General features: G+C 39.4%; 2 protein-coding genes across 4 annotated transcripts in view; both read right to left on the minus strand.

Annotated features, from left to right (window-relative positions):
* Window positions 1-209: 209 nt before the first annotated feature.
* On the minus strand, window positions 210-11,360 carry micu2 (mitochondrial calcium uptake 2). The gene is made up of 12 exons (XM_082549524.1): window positions 11,087-11,360; window positions 10,576-10,705; window positions 9,967-9,998; window positions 9,813-9,888; window positions 8,950-8,997; window positions 8,733-8,815; window positions 7,910-7,963; window positions 7,348-7,445; window positions 3,379-3,550; window positions 3,186-3,294; window positions 2,939-3,096; window positions 210-1,425 (listed from the first exon to the last, which is right to left on the minus strand). The coding sequence occupies exons 1-12, from the start codon at window positions 11,282-11,284 to the stop codon at window positions 1,324-1,326; spliced, it is 1,260 nt and encodes a 419-aa protein (XP_082405650.1). The 5' UTR covers window positions 11,285-11,360; the 3' UTR covers window positions 210-1,323.
* A 518-nt stretch (window positions 11,361-11,878) lies between these two features.
* sptbn4a (spectrin, beta, non-erythrocytic 4a) overlaps window positions 11,879-20,292 on the minus strand; it is a 33,462-nt gene continuing 25,048 nt past the window's right edge. For all 3 annotated transcript variants that reach the window (XM_082549854.1, XM_082549853.1, XM_082549855.1), the window contains 4 exons: window positions 19,942-20,210; window positions 19,080-19,250; window positions 18,826-18,868; window positions 11,879-15,961 (listed from right to left, as the gene is read on the minus strand). In XM_082549854.1, coding sequence (XP_082405980.1) covers window positions 15,662-15,961; window positions 18,826-18,868; window positions 19,080-19,250; window positions 19,942-20,210 — 783 coding nt within the window. In that variant the 3' untranslated portion in view covers window positions 11,879-15,661. The remainder of the gene's footprint in view (window positions 15,962-18,825; window positions 18,869-19,079; window positions 19,251-19,941; window positions 20,211-20,292) is intronic.

Raw genomic sequence — 20,292 nt, forward strand, 5'->3', positions numbered from 1 at the left:
GTGACAGCTGGAGTTCTGGAGCTTTAAAGTGTATACATTTTAATATCAAAGTAGTGAATTGTATGTGTATATATATATATATATATATATATATATATACCATAAACAAAACATGTTTTCTGAATCTCCAAATTAATACATGCGCATTCCCATGACAATGGAATGCATAGTTTATGCTTCATTGAGTGGTTTTAGTTAGGTACAACAAATCAAATCAAATCACTTTTATTGTCACATCACATGTGCAGGCACACTGGCACAGCACATGCGAGTGAAATTCTTGTGTGCGAGCCCCACAAGCAACAGAGATGTGCAAACACAACAACACAAACGAGCAAAATACAATTTGCGTATATAAAACATTTTCCAGCAGACGTTCTATATTGTGCTTAATAATACATACTGTAATATTGGCTTCCAACCCATTTCATATGGAAACTCCAAACATAACACCTTGCTGATTTAGCCAGGTAAAAAAGCCATTTATGTGACACAAAACGGAGTTTCAACATAGCTAAACCATTAACTTCACAGTACACCCCGCTGGTTACTCCAGAATTTAAGTAAATAGCAGCTGCTCTGTTACTGTTGAAAGTGGGAGGCCCGACATTCATTTCGAGATGTGCGCACTCAGCTGTAAAATGCTTTGGTGAGTCACCGGTAAACAACAGCATGAGCAGTCACAACAAATAGTTGCTGCTATTTAGCATGTTGAGAATGTGACATTAGACAGATTACACATGTCTGTCATCTTGGAAGTGATTTATGCCAGACTGCTGTTTACCCACTATTGACTCACATGACTGATCTCTGGTAACCACATTAATGCTCAGGAGTAAAAAAAGAAGTACATGTAAAAACCAAGCCAGCTTCTTGGCACTGGTAAAAATTTGCATTTGTGTCCATGAGAATAAATCACTCTGACCAGTGTGCACAGAAAATGAGAAATGTGTGTATTCATGGCAGGATCCTCTAATCTGTTACACTGTTCAGTGCAACCAGGATTCTCACTTTCATGAATAAGTCACTTTTACAGGAAATGTTGACTGCAGTCCTGCTCCTTAAGTGCATGTGAATGTTTAATAGTGATCAGCCATACAGGATAAAATGCTTGACCAAACAATTATATGTAATATTGTAAACACCACAAGCAAACCCAAAGAGCTTTAACTAATATCAAACCAAAATGTGTTTAGCTGTAAACATACTTTTACAAAGACAGTGGTATAAACCTATATTCATTTACATGCAGTTATTCATTTCATTCATACAACTGAAGAAAAGACAGAAGTGGTGAGCATGATCACGGTGCATATCAGTGCTTCAGATGGGACACCCGCCGTCTACCAGGGCCTCCTGGGCTGCCTTCAGGGTCTCCCGCTTCACACACTTCCAGTAGCCAGAGATGCCATTTTGAGGCTGCACCTGAGGGAAAGACACTGTGCATCACACCAACGGTTCTGGGAGACGAGCATTAGCATGCAGCCTAGGAGTGATATGTAAAATATCTATTGCTAATAAACAATTTGTATTTTTGCCATGATTAAAGTCAAATGATGGCAGTTGTTTCTACAGTACATGTAATCCCAGGGACACCAATTAGGATGTAAATATATGACATGTTGAGCAGTGTGCCCACTACTTTAACTCGCTTTGGTTAGCTAATTAAGGGGTGGATGTAGCTCAGGAGATAGAGCAGGTCCTCTACTGATCGGGAGGTTGGAGGTTCGATCCCTGGCTCCCCCAGTCTGTGTGCCGAATATCCTTGGGCATCCATCGGTGTGTGAATGATAGTTAGTAAGCACTTAAAAGCATAGAAGACAGTGCTTGTGTAAATGTGACATGTTGTATAGAGTGCAATAAGAATCAGTTTATGTAAGGAAAATAAATACAACTCTTAGTTAAATGAGACACACTCATGTCTGCTAAAAATAAAAGTTGACCTAGGCTGGCCAGAAGAGCTGGAATGCTCCACCGTCTCCTCGGCTGTCTGTACAACAGTGAAGCCAGAATATTTTGAAAGCAGATCCTGCAGTTAATTGACTTAAGCACCATTTCACACGATGCTTTATTCAGTAGATTTATGGCCGGCTCAATAAAAGTAAAAAAAATGATTAATGATGATCCTTAAAACAGCAATAGAAAATGAAGCTTACTAACTGAATTTTACAGAAGCCTGAACGGAATTAGATCAGTAAAATAGCTCATCATCTGGATTCAGAAAGCTTGTAAATCTACGTTTTTCATGCGAGGCAGCAACTGGACGAGAATCAGATTTTCTTACAGCAGCGCGACGTTCAGAGTTCGACAGTGGAGTTAACAGACTGCTGCTGAAAATTCAAAACATTTTAGCAGGTTATGCTTCTAATGAACATTTGCAGATGTATGCCACTATTGTTTTAGTTGATCGTTTCCAGGAATGGTCGGATGATTTGTCGCTATAAATTCTGGGACGGCAAGTAAGCACTGAAGCGCCTTGGTTAGTATTCAGAGAATTCAAACACTTCTTCTTATGGCTGCACAGATACGTCAGCGTCACTTCACTCCTTAAACAAAATGAACAACTGGAACAGACCCTGAGATGGATGGACCTTGGCAACCAAAAGCTAACAGTCCAGTCTAATATGTTCATGTGCCCTTTTTAAATAAACTTGTGTAAGTAAGTAGTTCTTAGTGATAGACAATGTTGCACATGGATGACATGAGTTAACGATGTGCCTTAGTGTTTGTGTACTTCAGTGTGATCTACACTACAGTTAGAGGAGCACTGACGATCTTTGATAAGTGTCTTATATCTGTACCCACACATCAGGCTTTTACAGTTTTATATTTAACACATGGAGGTGAGAGAGGCATTCACTTCACTTAAACATGGTGACAAAGTAGAAAAGTCAGTGTTTTATGGACACAAAACAGTCTAAGAAGATGGGGAGAGTACCTTTAGACCCCGCAGTACTCGGTCATTCATCACACCAATGAACTCCTTGTGGCTCAGGCAGTTGTCTCCATCTATGTCGAAAAGCTTAAACACTGTGTCCAGCACGTTCTCGGAGAGTTCGTGGCCTGTGGCAATCGTCACAGCTCGCTTGAACTGGGCTGTAGGGAGAAGAAAAAAAATAAATAAATCTATGTCTGGAAGATTGGAAGAAAACTACAGACTGATCTAACCGACAGAGAAACCGTACCCATGCCCACAGGACGGTTGGCTTCTGTGACCATTTTCATTGAGAAGGCAAAATCTTCCAGGTTGTTGGTGAACAGGCAGAAGGCTTTGAACTCATCGAATGCGATACTCTACAAAAGAAAACATGACAGCTGACTTTCAGGCCACAACAAATCCTATTCTGACGGCACCGAGTGGAGGAAGCGTGCTTGTACCTGACCCGCAGGTATCTTCTTCCTCATGTTTTCCCAGTAGACTTCATTGTCTTCTTCGTTGGTGTAGTGTAGCAGCCATTCTGCAAAGTCTTCCCTCCGCATGGTGTCCATACCTTTGGAAAACTGCAGAAACTCCATCTCCTGGACTTCAGCCTGTAGGTCCTCCATGAACCTGAACAACAAAGACTAATTACAAAGAAGGCTGACCCACCAGTGTTCTCCTGCTGAGGTTTGCCAGCGACACAGGTGAAGACCACACAGTGAAGTCCAACATTTTTATATTCAAATGAAAGGAAAAAAGAAAAGAAAAAGAAAACAACTATATAAAAAGGTGAAATTCCACAAAAAGTAACAGTGGAGTGATAAAGTAAAGACAAATTCAGCACAGTGAGGTCTTCTGGTATCCTCAGCCTCAAGTACAGCTACATAAAGTTAGGTAATCATAATTGCTACATCCTTATTCCATTAGGGATTGGCTGGCCTGTCACAGCACCTTTCTAGTTATGGACCACTCAAAGCACAGACTACAGTGGAGTCACAGTGGACCGGTCAAGTAAAGAGAAACTGAAAAGGTCAACAGGGAAAACCCCACAAAATACACAAATTTATATCAGAACATCAGTGGCTTAGTAGCACATCTGGCTCATAATTAATCAAAATTCACAGGTGATTGTAATGTGTGAAGTATAGATTCTTTTGGTCATTTGGTTGGCTGTATTTCACAACCATATAAAAGTATCTGAGTTAGTCAGAAGTAACATGACAACATGCCAGAAAGGTCCAGACAGACTTGGTACCGGGCCGTGAGACTTGAGGCTCGGGCGTGAAATTTATGGTTTTCAGTGTTTTTTATCGTTAACTCTGTTTCCCTGGGTCTTTTCCCGTGTTGGAGCTGTGTGTCTTATTTTGAAAGAAATATTTACGCGTCACCATAGCGACCAGAGAGCATTAAGGGGCAGAGATGAGGATGTTACTCTCGATGTTATTGGCACATTTCAGGAGGACGCTGCTCATGAAGTTACACAATTACACAGTGAATTCACGTTTATTATTATATTTACAAAATACCACAGTTTTTGTCTCAGTCATATTATTTTATTTTGTTGTATTTATCCGTGACACCTTAAAGGCCGGTCCGTGAAAATATTGTCTGACATTAAACCGGTTTGTGGTGCAAAAAAGGTTGGGGACCGCTGGTTTAGACAACTCAAAATGTGATGTCCACATATGTGGACACCAGGTCCTAGGAGGTTAACACATAAGATTTATCACCATGAAGAATCTTAATAAGTGGAAGAAGATGGGTAGCTGGATAAGGAATCTTCTGTTAACCACTGAATATTGTTCAGAAGTTAGAATTTGGTCAGTTTAAGTAAGGCAAGGCAAGGCAAGTTTATTTGTATAGCACAATTCAACAACAAGGTGATTCAAAGTGCTTTACAGAGACATTAGAAACAAGAACAAATAAAAAGCATGATTTAAAATTGAATAAAACAAGCAAATAAACTAACTAACTAATTAACAAACAAACAAACAAACAAACAAACAACAGTATATAAAATCAAAACAGATAAAATCAGAACAGTAGATAAAATCAGTAGTTAAATGTAAGTTTTGAAATTTAAGCTTAAAGTGTGGATTTGGTGCTTTATTCAAATGCAGCTGAGAACAGGTGAGTCTTCAACCTGGATTTAAATAAACTGAGTGTTTCAGCTGATCTGAGGCTTTCTGGGAGTTTGTTCCAGATATAAGGAGCATAAAAGCTGAATGCAGCTTCTCCATGTCTGGTTCTGACTCTGGGAACTGATAAAAGACCGGATCCAGATGACCTGAGGGATCTGGATGGTTCATACTGGGTCAGGAGGTCATTGATGTATTTTGGTCCTAAACCATTCAGAGCTTTATAGGCCAGCATCAGAACTTTAAAGTCTATCCTCTGACGGACAGGCAGCCAGTGTAAGGACCTCAGAGCTGGACTGATGTGGTCCACTTTTTTGGTCTTAGTGAGGACTCGAGCAGCAGAGTTCTGAATGAGCTGTAGTTGTCTGACTGATTTTTTAGGTAGACCTGTAAAGATGCTGTTACAGTAATCAAGCCTACTAAAGATGAATGCATGGACTAGTTTTTCCAGGTCCTGTTGAGACATCAGATCTTTTATCCTTGATATATTCTTGAGGTGATAGTAAGCTGACTTTGTTATTGTCTTAATGTGTTTTTCTAAGTTTAGGTCTGCATCCATCACTACACCCAAATTTCTCGCCTGGTTTGTGGTTTTTAGATGTATAGATTGAAGTTCTCTGGTGACCTGTAATCGTTTTTCTTTGGCGCCAAAGACTATTACCTCAGTTTTGTTTTTGTTTAGCTGGAGAAAATTGTGGCACAACCAGTCATTGATTTCCTCAATGCATTTACCAAGAGCCTGTACAGGGCCTCGGTCTCCTGGTGACATTGTGATATATATTTGTGTGTCATCTGCATAGCTGTGGTAGTTTATTTTGTTGTTCTTTATAATCTGTGCCAGTGGGAGCATGTAGATGTTAAACAGAAGGGGTCCCAAGATGGAACCTTGGGGAACTCCACATGTGATACTTGTCTGCTCAGATGTGAAGTTACCTATTGATACAAAGTATTTCCTGTTTTCTACGTATGTTTTGAACCAGTTTAGTACAGTTCCTGAAAGACCTGTCCAGTTCTCCAGTCGTTTGAGTAATATGTTGTGGTCAACTGTATCAAATGCTGCACTGAGATCCAGTAAAACTAGGACTGACATTTTTCCACTGTCTGTATTCAGACATATGTCATTAAACACTTTGGTCAGAGCGGTTTCAGTGCTGTGGTTCTGTCTAAAACCTGACTGGAAGGCATCGTAGCAATTATTCTGTTTTAAGAAGTAACTGAGCTGTTGAGAAACTGCTTTTTCAATGATCTTACTTAAAAACGGGAGATTTGAGATCGGCCTGTAGTTGTTCATTTGTGTCTTGTCAAGATTGTCCTTTTTCAGTATAGGTTTGATTACAGCAGTTTTTAGTGATTCTGGAAACACACCTGATAATAAAGAAAAGTTGACGATCTGTAACAGGTCTGACTCTAAAGTCTTTGAGACCTTTTTGAAAAAACTTGTTGGCAGGACATCTAAACAGCAGGAGGAGGAGTTCAGTTGACCTAAGATGTCCTCCAGGTCTTTGCTGTTAATAGGTTGAAACTGTTTCATGGTGTTTAAACAGTTTTTTGGTGGACACAGTACATATCCTGGATCTGCTGTTGATGTACCAATTGCTTGTCTAATTTTTTGGATTTTTTCAGTGAAGAATTTGGCAAAGTCATTGCAGGCCATGGTCGAATGAAGTTCAGCTGCCACTGACACAGGAGGGTTTGTTAGCCTGTCAACTGTAGAAAATAAGACCCGAGCATTATGTAGTATGCATTAGAGTTGTACTATGAAAATGACAAATATGATCTTGACCCCAGTTTGAATGAAGACCCATGAGGTAATCACTGTTAGCACGTGTCACTAAAATCTGATCAAAAGCTATCGGAGAAGCAAAAATTCTTATGAACTGCGAATAGATGGAAAGATGACGACTATCTCGCTATGGTATGAGCTCAACACTCCTTTGGCTGGATGAGTTAAATTGGGCAGAAAGAATGTGTGCCCCTGAAACACGTGGAGAACTTAAGTTTCTTTCTCTCTCCTTTTTTTTTAAGAAAGCAGTTCAAGCCTAATATGAGCTTTACTGTTCTTTTCCTTGCCTTTGCCTAACGACATGTTCAAACAGTATTTCTACATGCAAAGGATTTAGGGAGCGTCTACATCCCTTACAGGTGAGATTCAAATATTGACAATGTCTGAGATTTCAAAAAGACAGAAATGTTACATTGTAAAATTTGTATACAGAGCTGCTACTTATGAAAAAGAAAATGTCATGTGCTCTGTAGTACATGACTGTGATTATTAGGGGGTATCCCTACCGGCAGAAGTCCTTATACTGCAACTTGTTGTCCCCTTTCCTTCCAAAGAAGTAGGCCTGTAGTGTTGTGTTCACACCTTCTCCTTCTTCTGTGGTTTTCTGGGTAACATGCAGACAGTGTTCAACAACATCATGTGTGTTAACATTCAAAGTGAAGTGGCAGAAATGACACCATAATACTGATGAAAACCCCCAAAACAAAACATGCTAATGTTTGAGGTAGAACTAGAGTAATATACAAAGTGTGTCAAGAAGAGTCATCTGATTTCATAGTGTTTTGGTGAGAATGGAAGCACATACTGTTGGAAAGACAGGATTTGTGAGTATCACATAGCTGTACACATTTGACGTGTTTGAATATTGAATGGACATATGCCGTGCATCCAGAGGGAAACACATTGAGCACTTGTGAAAATTATAAGTTTTGCATGTAAAAGTGTAAAATCAACCATGTATTTTAAAATTTTCTGCAAACTTTTGAAAACAGATGATTCTTTCTGGTCCTCGGCCAGTGTTATCAGCCTGTATGTTTTCAACTAGCCCATCAACCAATGAACACTCACCTCTGTAGTATCTATCGGGGCTCGCAGTTTAGTTTTTCCCATGATTTTCTTGAGCTTCAGCAACAAAAAGAAGAAATAAATTAAATTTAAGTTAACCAGTTAATCAAAATAACTAGTTGTACTGAAAATGTTTGGCTGTCCAAGTGTGAGCAACATCCTACATTATCAAACAGACAATACAAAAAACAAACAAATAAAAAAACAGCATGTTTGAAAAGGGGTTTCTCTTTACAACAGTCACAAGACAAGTCCAAACAAATATAAAGCTGTGGTACAGTTCACTTATCAAGTTAGAGATGTGGCTTTCATGTAATCACATGATAGAAACCAGAGCAGATGAGAATCCATGCACTTCTACTTTTCACTAAATGCCTTTGGCTTGTTCACCAAGTCATAACATGAAACTATAACAAGGTGAAGGACGTGCCAACATGCAGTCTAAAACAAAAGCCCATCGTTCTAAGCCTGAGTGCTACACAAATCTTCTCTGTCTGGTTGAAAAGTCAAAGAAAAAAAAAAAAAGTCAGGTGACTTTAAATAAATCCACTAAACTCAAGCAGCGACAGATAAAATACAAGACTCGAGCAGCTACAGCTCTCCCTCACCTTCACGTGGTGCCTTGGTTCATACTTACAACTGCAGGAGTTGTAGCACATGAGGAAGCGTTAAAAGTGGCGACAGTTTGAAATTAAGTGCACACAGATATTTAGAACAAATATTCCTGTATAATAAGTCCGCCCATGAATTTACTGCTTCATTATGATCTGTTATAATCTACTTCTGCTTTTATTGTCAACACATCCTAACACATCACAGCTCTTACTTTCAAAAACTCCTTTTTGTCCACATGCTCGTTGCCATCAATGTCGAGCATTTTGAAGGCTATATCAAATCCAGTGCGCGGCTCTGCAATAACAATGTAGGGCAGTTATGTAGTTATGTCATGTAGACAAAGAGTATCAGAAATAAACAGTCCAGAATGGAGTGAACCAGTCAGCACAATATCTCCTGCAGGAGCTTGGACTATTGGAGAGACTTACTGGTCAGGATGGACAGCAGGAACAGATACTCTGTGTAGGATATCAAACCTGTGAGAGATAAAATACACTGTGCTGCATTTCAGATAACAAACAGGGGGACACACTGACAAAGAGGATTATCATTAAACATGAAAAGGTGGATTGTTGATGGTCTGCTGACAGGTTAAAGCGGACCTCTCATTTTCTTTATATTTTGCAAGGAAAATGGGAAATAGGCCATTTACTGAAACGTGCAAACATGCAAGCAAATGCAGAACATAAGATGAAACCAGAGTTTGTAGACATTGTAACCTTAATGCCCGGGATTACTTCTGATTGGATCTCGTCTCTCCAGAACATTTACATCTCGTTTTTAATCATAGACAACACATTTTATCACTGTGCATTCATTTTTATCTAGTTATCGTCCTGTTGTCATCAGGAAAAACAGTCAGTGAAATGAACACCACGGCTGACATGCAGCCCCAAAACGTGACAAATCCTCCAAAACGCCTGAGGTTTTTAATAGATGCATCAATTTTGAAATCCTACGCCTTGTTCTTGAGTTATTGCATTCACACACTCATGACAATGCCCCATCACTCTTTTACAGCTGAGGGTAAAAACGTTTCTCTAAAAATTATCAGCTACGAGCCCTGGACTGAAAATGACTGACAAAAGCAGCCAATGTCCAAAGAAAACCTTTTGAAAGACTTCTGAAAAACCTGGAGAACTACTGCTCAACAACACCTTTAAAAAATGATAAAAGGAGCTGGTGATCATTCTGGTGTTATAGTGAATAGAGAAATTGGGGGGAGGATTTAAACAGATGATCCACCTGACAATTAAAAGGTATGGCATTGCAGTCCCCTTTGAGAACTTACCTTTGTCTCCCAAGTTTCTGAAGAGATCATTACCAGCACGAGCTTTAGAGGCAGCCACCAGCATACCGTTCACATCCTGCCGGGATAAAACGAACCATTAGCCTAAAGAAAAGTCTGCATGTGCAGGTTACACACTGCTAGGAAGTTAATGTACCTGTTTGGTTAAAATTTTCTTTTGCAGCTTTCCTGCAAAAACCAGAGAAGATGTGTTGATAACAGAGCAGCACAAAATTATTCAATAACAGGCACGAGGCAAGCCGCGCACGTGAAGTTGTTCCATGCACACAACAAACTACTCTGTTTTGCTTTGTGGGAACATGGAGGTTCCTCTTCCCAGTCAGAACTGCACTCAGTCTTCTCGTACTGCTGCACGGCCACTGATCTGAAATGTTTGGGAGGTCTGTCTGGGTTTGGATACATACAGATGGTCTAGTCCAGTCTTACTGACACATGAAAGCACTGTACACCATAGGCCACACTCACCCATCCCCACACACACAGCATTTTTTTTATTAGTTAAACACAGTAAACATGAGCAGTTTAAGTTTCACTATATTCGCATTAGAAAGATTCACAAAATAAGGGCACTGTTCTTTGACATACATGACACATAGTGGGGATGAAAAAGTATTTAGCAAAGTTAAATCTACCATTTGACCTGGCAAATTACATCCTATATATATTTAGTTAAGAAAGAACAGGGATGTAGATTATGGAAGGCTTTGAGCTGTTTGACATGTTGTACGCTGTATGAGCTGCTTACGATCAACTTTCTCCAGCATCACAGAGAATAGGAAGTCTCTGGGGGTCATGTAGGGCTCCTCTTCATGGACGACTGAGGCAAACTGGATGAAGCGGATTTTCCTTGCAGACATCTGGGGAGCTGCATCTTCCTGCAACAGCACAAGGAGCACAAACACCAATGTAAGCTACAGAACACATGTTCGACAGCACCTCCCTTTATATGTTTAATGATTAAATGGACAAATGAGTGGTTAGTTAAAAATTAATTTTATTAAATTATATCTAATAAGTCAGACGAACAGATTCACAGTGTATAAGTACAAACAGTTTCAGTGAGCACCGCTAGGGGGCACTAATTGACACTATGAATTTGGACGGTCTTTTTGTAGATATCCAACTAACATTATTGTGTCGCTTGTACTTGTAATTACGAAACATCGTACTTTAAAGGAACACAGACAGGTATATGAGCGGTACTGTTCGTTTGCGGTGAATTTTGACGACAGAAACTTTCTGAAGTGTCTACTTACTTTTTCTTCCTTAGCATAAACGGCGAAGGGCAGAGTCCTGTTGTTTACATGATACCGGTAATAACAGACAACCCCGGTGCCAATTACAGAGGCCACAATGCCGCGACCGACAGTACGGTACTGTGCGAAGGTTTTCAGAGATCGAGGGCTCCTCAAGACACCCCTCAGGAGAGCGGTAACTTTCCCCCAGCTGGCCATTTCCAGGAAGCTAACTCGCTAGCTGGCTAAACTGCGTTCGTCTTAGCAAAGCGAGGCCACGCCCCCTCTCCAGCCGTGATAGGTAAGGACTAGATGACGTGAAGCCGTCAGCGCCGGATTGTAGAGTTCACCTTTTTAGAAGAACACTTTTGAGAAAATATTATATATAATTGTAAAAGACACTTCATCTGGATTGTTTACAGAGCTGTGGCAACACATAGAAAAAGTAGCTTATGCCTAATATTATTTTAAAAAGTCAGATAAACAAGCTTAAAAATCTCGAAATAGCCTTTATTGAGTTTTTAAAATAACCGAATATGCATTTTTATTTCAAAAGTAAACAAAAAATAATCAAACATATAACATGTCTCAGTTTTTGGGGCCTCAGGTCCAACATTCAGATTATATAAACTCTATACTGGCCCATGATTGGCCAAAGCCCTGCTGGTACATCAGATATATATATATATATATATATATATATATATATATATATATATATATATATATATATATATATACATACATACATATATATATGTAGAGAGAGAGATTCCAAGGCCTGAAGGCTGCCTGTCACAGGCTGTATATCACCCAGGTACAGACCGAAGAGGAAGGAGTGGAGCAAAGGTCAAGATCCATTTAATTTAACCACTCCTCATTCCTAGACTATAATGTCACAGAGGGCATGTTCTCTGGTGAAACTAGACTACCTGAAACAGTGTCTGCTGAATCGTTACTGTAGTCTTGTTTTGGTTTAAAATACAATTGCATTGTAATAATATATAAGAGAAAAGATGCATTGTTTTAGTGCAATTTATCAAACAGAGTCAATATGTATCAAGTATCTTAGAACAAGAAGAGGTCCAGGATTTATTTTTGAAAGCAATCATCAAATCTGTGTCAGAATTCCAGAAAAGATTATCGGGAACATATTAATGCGCCGTGAAGATCTATAAAAAATGTGTTCACACCTACAGAGGGGGAAAAAAGACAATAGCAAAATGAAGGGATGAACAGATTTTATGAGACAAAACCACATTTCATATTTTCACAGATACATACTGGCAGATGTAGCTTTACATTCTTCAAATATACATCGAATTGTGCAGATTTTGTGCCGCACTGTGTACATGGATGTCTTTAGAACAGATCCTGCATCACTGCTGCTCTTTCTCACCGTGCACAGGGCTGCACTTGAGTGCCCCAAAAAATTGCACAAACCTTTATTTTTACTCACATTAATTATTCACATCTGTCCAATTTTTTTGATGCACCGTATGCTGCTTGGATAGGAGAACTTTAGTTGGTTGCTCTAAGAAAAAGCCAAGAATACAGTATACATCTTTTGTTGTTGTTGGTACTCTGGTTACTGTGTGTACAGAAGGAGATGTAAAGCATTTGGATGACTTCTCAGTATGGATACAGTCTGGAGCCCTTCAGCAACGATTCCTTCTTGCAGCAAAGTGTCAGTATGAAGGCTCCTGCAGCTCATTCCCATGAGGAGCGCAGTACACTCAAAGACTAACCCTATGTTTAATGAAGGTTTCGGCCATGTTTACATAATCCATAAATACTTTATTGTATGTTACTGTTATATGCAAATTACAACCACCACATTTGTTACACAACCTTAGAAGGCTTCAGCATGGAGAATATGAAGTTGTTACTGCTGCTGCTACCTTGTGACGATAATGCTCTGGCTTTTCAGCTCAACTCTGAGAAGAAAGACGGTAATAAACCACTCGTTTATCTTGTAGTTGAAATCAGTGTGTGGTGTCAGTGGGTGTGTGCAGGTATGCGTGTGTCCACATCAATTCCACGTCAAGTTTTGCATCAGCAAGTTTGGAGGTTTATTTAATGTCATAGCAGCAAGTTTTAATGTAAGGTAACAAAGACATACACACATGTAAGACCATCAATCAATGAAGGAAACAGATTTTTGCACATTTTTTTTCTCTTCAGTCACGTTTATGCTGCCTATTTAGTTCGTTGACTGCTGTAACATAGTGGAAAATACCCCCCCACCCCCCTCCCCCTATGTGTTTCATAAAAGTAATGGGAAGCAAACATTTCAAATGCACATGGTAAGGCAGGCTAAGTATCTGCCACGAATCAGAACAATCACAGCCACATGAAAATACCAAAGCATCTAATTAGATGACTGAGAATATGTATTGCAACGGCAGACGAGTGTCAGGTCAAACAAAACATTATTCATGATTAAAGGACCAACTGTTTCCCGCTGTTCCAGCAGATTTCATGACATGGCACTTATGTAAAAGCAAACAGTGTGTGACAAATAAAAAACAAAAGAACATTCACATTGTAGCAAAACTTCTCTGTTCGCAATCTTGTAATGTGAAAGTGGACTTTTGGTGTTTTCAGAAAGGAAGACTGTTAAGAAGTCATTTTACACAACTGAAGAAGTGCAATTCGACAGTATGGAAAAACTTTGTGTTGCGAGTCATTCTCACAGCACAAATTTCAGGAGATTCGCAGTTTCTCATTAGCTCCAAAATAAGCACTGTAAAGACTATTTGGACCTATGTGTGGAAAAATAACTCACATATACGACAAACGAGCACTATTTTATAAAACAAAATAATCACTGTGATGACAAAATACTTTTATTCCCTGAGCAGCAGGTAGTGAACTGCCCAGGCTAGTTGATCCTGTTGTGTGTGTAATCCATAAACTGAGCACACCTCCCACAGTAACACTGGCTACTCAATCAGCTAATATTACATGGGGCAACTCTTCAGTCTGATATAATAAATATATGCATATAAAAATACAACAAGCATACCTACAGTACACCTGCTGCTCTTCCCCAGTACAACGTATTTAATACATCTAGATACTGGTGTACTTGTATATACACTGTGATAATTAATAGTGACTCCTAATTTGCATAATTTGTATTTAAATGTAATAAACATTAATATATTTGAGTGATGACTGATTTTATTTGTGGATTAATACAAATGTTTTAATTTTTACCGATTCAGAGTATGGTTTTATTAGAGCACAGGTTTTATTGGTATACATACAAAGATAGGTCTATACACTTCATGACTTACATGTAACTCGTCTTTGACAAATAGATTCCAATTGCTTTGAAGGTCAAACGAAGGACAAAGGGCACAGAGAGGTCTCGTCTCTCACACACCTGCTCAGGTTTTGACATTATGGGGAGGGGGGTACCTGAAATCAGTACATTCTGTGGAAAAGAAATAGCAGTGATACAGTACAAACAGCAGCAGGGCCATTTGGCTTCTTCCTCTCATGCTTACTGCAGAGAGAACACAACTCTGCTTTTTCAAACAACCCTCGGGATTTTGAGAAGTCGTCTATGACAGCAAATACAACCCACCCACCCGCTCACATTAGATTATTGCAATTTCAGTGCTGCCTGATTTATGCCAAGAACACAGAAATAAAGGCAAGTTTAACAGGTGCACTAAGACTATTTCATGCAATGTTCTGATTTTTTGTCATGTACACAAAGGGATCGTCTCAGGCTTAGTGTTACTTTGAGCGTTGCCACTTTGAACATGCCTTGGGGTGATGGATCAGAATTTGAAGGGATGCTCTTCTCTGGACACGGATCGTTACGGATAAATCATAATGAGAATCAGAAGAAGTGAAAAGAAAAGAACTGTGGAAATGACACCAGTGAAGTCAGTTGGTAACACAAGCATTCCGTTATATTAAGATGAGTCAAAGCTAGCCATGTGTCGGGATTAAATGTCACTATGATTAGTATACAGATGTGTCAAGTGTTTAAGGTGCACAACTGCCTGGAGTAAGCTTACGTGGAGGTGACAAAAAAATGAGAGAATTTACAGCTGCTTCTACATTACTTCTTATTTCCTTTCCCCCATTTCTCTCACCGACAAAGAGGAAACATAAAAAAGTATATTGCTTCAAAAACATTTTTCTTTTTTTACTATTGAGAAACATTTCATTCGCCACTTCTCAGGTTTGTCTAGATAGACAGAGCATTACATTATCAGTCAAAGATACATAAACAAAGATGCTGTGAATCCGAGAGATTAAACGATCAACAATAGGAAGTGACAGTGACTAATTCTTGGGACCATTTGTTGGAGTCTGTCTGCCTATTTGTCCACCCGGCCGGCCTCCTATCTACCAGCAGGTGGCCCACCGCAAGCACTGATGTATTTCCTGGGTGAAGGGGGAGAGGCTGAGAGATTAGTCTGTCACAGTTACAATAGTCAATCAAGGACCGTGGCCTCGGTGTGTTCCAGCTGTGTGACCGAGGACCTGCAAACCTAACTGCACATGCTCTCCATCCATCCCTGCCTCCTATGCTGTTTGTCAGTGAGTAGCAGTAAAACAAAAAAGGGCTTCTCATTTGCTCTTTCCAGACGTGCTGGAGCCCCCCGCCCCACCCTCCAGCTTGTCAGCAATTTCAGATGTGTCTAACTTCTCAGAGCCGTCGCCTTTCTCTGATCTCTCCTTCTCAGACCTCTCCTCCCCCTCTACAAGCTCGGACCTCTCTGACCTGGCGTCTGCATCTCCCTCCGACTTCTCCTTCCTCTCAGAGCGGTCAGGATCCATAGATGAGGTGCCTGGCTTATCCCACGTGCCCATGGCCTCGTGCTCAGCTATACAGGTGGTGATAGTGGAAGTCCATGCCTTTAGGTCCTCCTACAGAGACCAGGATCAGACAGAGAGCTTATATAAGGAGTCTGCTCATCATATAATGCTTTTTTCTCTTTGCATTTGATTCATTGTGTGGTTTGGGATTTACACATCGCATTGTTACGCATCCAAATCTGAGCCTGCAGCAGATATATGCAAACCATCCAGCTGAAACGCTACATTTTCTTTATTTGAATAAAGTGTCTTCAGGTGGGAAACAATGTAATCAAATTTGCCTTTGACTGAAGGTTGCACCTCTTCTTATTACATCAGTGGTTTGTGGCTTTGTGCCGCACCTCATTCACACAAACCAAACCCATCAATTACTAAGTGGAAAGAGTTCAAACTATAAAGACAGAACCAAGAGTAGAAGAAGTATTTAGGTTCTGTACATGCCAAATACTGCAAGAATGTAAAATGAAGTATTTTCATTTCATTTACTTAAAATTGCACTTGATCTAAGGGACTGAGAGATGGTTAATGTGTTGTGGAGGATTGTTTCCTGCTGCTGCTGGGATCATTGTCCTGTTGCATGACCCTATTTGAGTCAGGCTTTAGTGGTTGGACACATGAGCTCATATTTGACCCTAGAATATTTCTGGATACGACGCAACTCAAAGTGTTCACATCACTGCAAAACAACTTCAAAACATTTGGAAATGGCTTCATAATCATTCCAAGAATGATGGGCACCAGTAATTATTTCACTAAGATCATTGCTGATGTCTTTCCCTTTTTGTGTTAACATGCACTTGAATGGTCCAAACAGTCAAAACGTCAGTATTTATAGAGCTGTTCACACTTGCTCAAGATCTATTAATCTATTAACACATTTGATTAGCAGGACCTGCCTGCAACCTACCCTTTAATTCATATGGAAGCAGTAACGGTGTACTTTTAACATAATGCTGACATAAATACTACACTGAATACTACACTCCCTAAGGAAATTATGTGGCTGCAGTGGCTTCAAGACAGTAACAGTAACAGACTGAACTAATTAAATAACACAATATATTACAAAGTTTACAAAATATAAGGAATAGCTCATATATATACAAATAGCTCAATTATAAATTTCCAGAATATTACAGAGGTTAGATATATATGACTGACATTTTACTCTAACCTGTAAAACTTTGTTATTTGTTATTTTCACTACAGAGCGTGTGCAAAAGGGTGTAACTATTGCACTGTGTACTGTGTATTAGATGGAGGAGTTGTACAAGGAGATAACCACAGGCAGGAATGATTTCCTGTGTCGCTCACTGGTGCATTTGTGTAACATCATTCTCTTGCTCAACATGCTCCTCTATGCTGTCCTTGTGTGATTTTAGTAATCCAGTGGCATTAAAAAGAGACAAACTGGTAATATTATAATCAAAATGTGTGAAAATGTGTTGGATACAAGTTAAAGAAACGTCATTCTGTTATCTGTGAAGTTCCATTAACAAACCAAAACCAACATTTCTGTTGTTCTAGATCTTCAGTACCCTCTTGTCAATAGTAACATATCACATACACATGTGGCCAGACGTTTACATAGACTCATCATGGGTATGAATGTTACGGTAATGGAATGATTATACAGCAAACATCTTCACTGACTTTAAAAACAACAACTAGGTTCACAGATGACAAATATCTTTGATGAGAAGATCCAGAATGCTAAATACAGGCTCAAATACACCCCTGCTACTATTTGGTGAAATATCTCTTAGCAAGCTGCAGGGACACCAGATGGGTTTTGATCGCTATCAACAAGCAACAAGCTTCCAGCAGAACTGTGGTTGGGCATTTGACAACTCTTGTCAGATTTGGTAGAATTCATTCAAACTGGTTGGTTTTCTGGCCCTGCTTTTGAGCCCAGTCCATACATTTTCATGATGGTTGAGGTCAGGGGTGTTGAGTTTAAAGATGCTGATTTTGGAGCAGGGGCTTCTTTTTTGGTCAGAACCCTATTAGTCCAGTGGTGACACATCTGAATTACTTGTATTTATGTACAATTGTTTAAACTGATGATCTTGGAATGTGCTGTTGTTTAGAAATGCTTGTGTAAATCTTTAATCCTCATTTTTAGATATTTATCATGTTCCTTGGACGTTCCCTTTGTTGCAAGTATCGGTCAATCCAATGAGTGATGCCTTTTTATGCTGGTAAAGAGAAACTACCAACCAGTCATGATCACTAACAAGAAGTTAACAGGGCCTTGACCTATCAAGTTAAGACATTGAAGAGCCTTTAGCACCACTTATTAAAAGGTTTAAAGTGAGCTTATATGTATTATTTTGACAATTTTGAAAATAAAAATCCAAAAGAATTCAAACTTGTGCTCCTAGTTTTTGCCTTTTAATGTCATTAAAGACATATGCTGTATAATCGTTCCACCCTGAAACAAGAAAAAGCCAGAGAAACAATTAAAAGCCCAAAATGACCATGCCATTCATGCCCAAGGTGAGGGTATGTAAATTTCTGGCCAATACTTTATATAGTATTTACCTGAAAAGCGATTTCCTAAAACAGCTTGACAGTGTATTTTTAAACAAATGTTATTGAAACTGGAGTAAATAGTTGATTTGTTCGGCATATTTTGAGTCTGGTAGCAGGGCGACCTGTGCAGATCAGTGCCCACGTTTAAGGTAATGTTCAAGATAATGAAGGAAGGAGCCAGCCGGTGCAATGCTGTAGATTATTACTTTAATCAAAATTGTTTTTGCAGAACAATGAGCAGCAAATACATTTATTGATGATCTTTGTCTTTTCATGAGTTTGATAATGTACTGACTGATCAGAATGCTCCATGTCTTTAAGTTCTAACATACTAACACCAGTAAGTTAATTGACCTTACCAAGTTACAAATGTATCTTACCTCATCTTTTGCATGAAACACGAAGTTGTTTCCATCGTTCACTCTGTTGCACAGAAAATCAATAGGGACTTGTCAGTTTTTATGCATTTGCATGTATTTTATAGCCATGTGGTTAATCAATAATTTAAAATCTTTTAATAGGCAATAACCTTTAAAGACATATTACACTTTTCAATATAAACTCAGTAAAACCACAATTTGAAATCACAGTTACTGGCAATAAAATTTGCCATAATAATATGAATAATTCTTACTGGAGGATGAAGACATTTTTCTTCTTCTTGTATCCCATCGACGGATCAAACGAGCAGTTACTAAGGTCAACAGGAGGCTCTCCGTTGTATGTTGTGTTGTGGTTCCTGGCATCCTTATAGAAGGTCAGCTTTCCATCTTTCAGCACACAATATACGTTCACCCAAGACTTGCTGGAAAATCACAATGAGACATCAAACAGATTTGTAATGCATTTCTGCAGATAAGTTGGGTCACATCAGTTATTTTTGTTTCAAACAATACACATTTAAATTTTAGAATAACTAATAAAAATCAATGAAAATTTGCAATCAACCTGTCAAGCTCTCTGTTTTCCCAAATCAAATATGCCGTTAACCGAGATAAACCACTTGAATCAAACATGCAAATGAATCTTTGGAAAATCCTTTCTGCTGGTTTTGGAGGCAAAAATATTTAACTGTCCAAAAACATATAGATCTAACTATACTGTCGCTCTGTGTCATAACACATATATAGTGTGACTGACCAGGACTGAAAGCTAATCGTCGATGGTTTCTTCAAAGTTCATGACACATGCTAACATTGATAGCATTGATAACATGATAGCTGGATCCGACTGAGGTCAGTTTAATAAATTAGTCTTCAATGAAGACAGTCAGCTCACTCTGGTCAAAGATAGTAACGACAGTGAGCGTGAAGGTTGCTTCTAGACAACCTGCTTTCTTTTCGCAAACACAAAAGTAATACCCTGCTGGCTGAAACCATAAGCTATTTGACCTGGTTTGCACAGTTTTCCATAGTTTGCAAATTTTTGATCAGACCTTTAATGAGGCAGTTGTTATTGCTGGGGTGGTGTTTGTCTTTTGTTCATGACTTCTTTACCTGTTTGGGCTTCGCTGCTGAGCTTCAAGGTCAGAGCTGGTGGCCTTTTTTCGGTAGAGGGAACCTTCGTTGTGGGCAGTGTGTGAAGGCGGCTGGGGTGTTGTTGGGGCTCCAGTTGCCGGGGCTGAGCGGGATCGTCGAGTCTCCTCAGGCTCTTTTGGACGGGGCCTTCTCCTTGGTTTGGGACGGTCTCGGGCACGAGGACGTCCATCAAAACGGGTCACGGGTGCTGAGAGGCTGCTAGGAGGTCGATAAGGCTCTCCTCGTGCCTGAAAAACCCGATAACAAAAGAGAGAATATTGCATCTATACATAATTTAAACTAAAGTGACACCACAATACTGTGGTGTGC

The sequence above is a fragment of the Aulonocara stuartgranti genome (assembly GCF_965226115.1).
Source record: "Aulonocara stuartgranti genome assembly, chromosome: 10".
Taxonomy (NCBI): Eukaryota; Metazoa; Chordata; class Actinopteri; order Cichliformes; family Cichlidae; genus Aulonocara; species Aulonocara stuartgranti.

What these genes read in the sequence shown, in the direction of transcription:
- micu2 (XM_082549524.1), bottom strand. Translation starts at nt 11,284, where the DNA reads ATGGCCAGCTGGGGGAAAGTTACCGCTCTCCTGAGGGGTGTCTTGAGG. An exon ending in CAGAAACTTGGGAGACAAAG is followed by an intron (nt 8,998 to 9,812) that starts GTAAGTTCTCAA and finishes TATCTCTCACAG; the next exon opens with GTTTGATATCCTACACAGAG. An exon ending in GAGTACTGCGGGGTCTAAAG is followed by an intron (nt 1,426 to 2,938) that starts GTACTCTCCCCA and finishes TCTTTCCCTCAG; the next exon opens with GTGCAGCCTCAAAATGGCAT.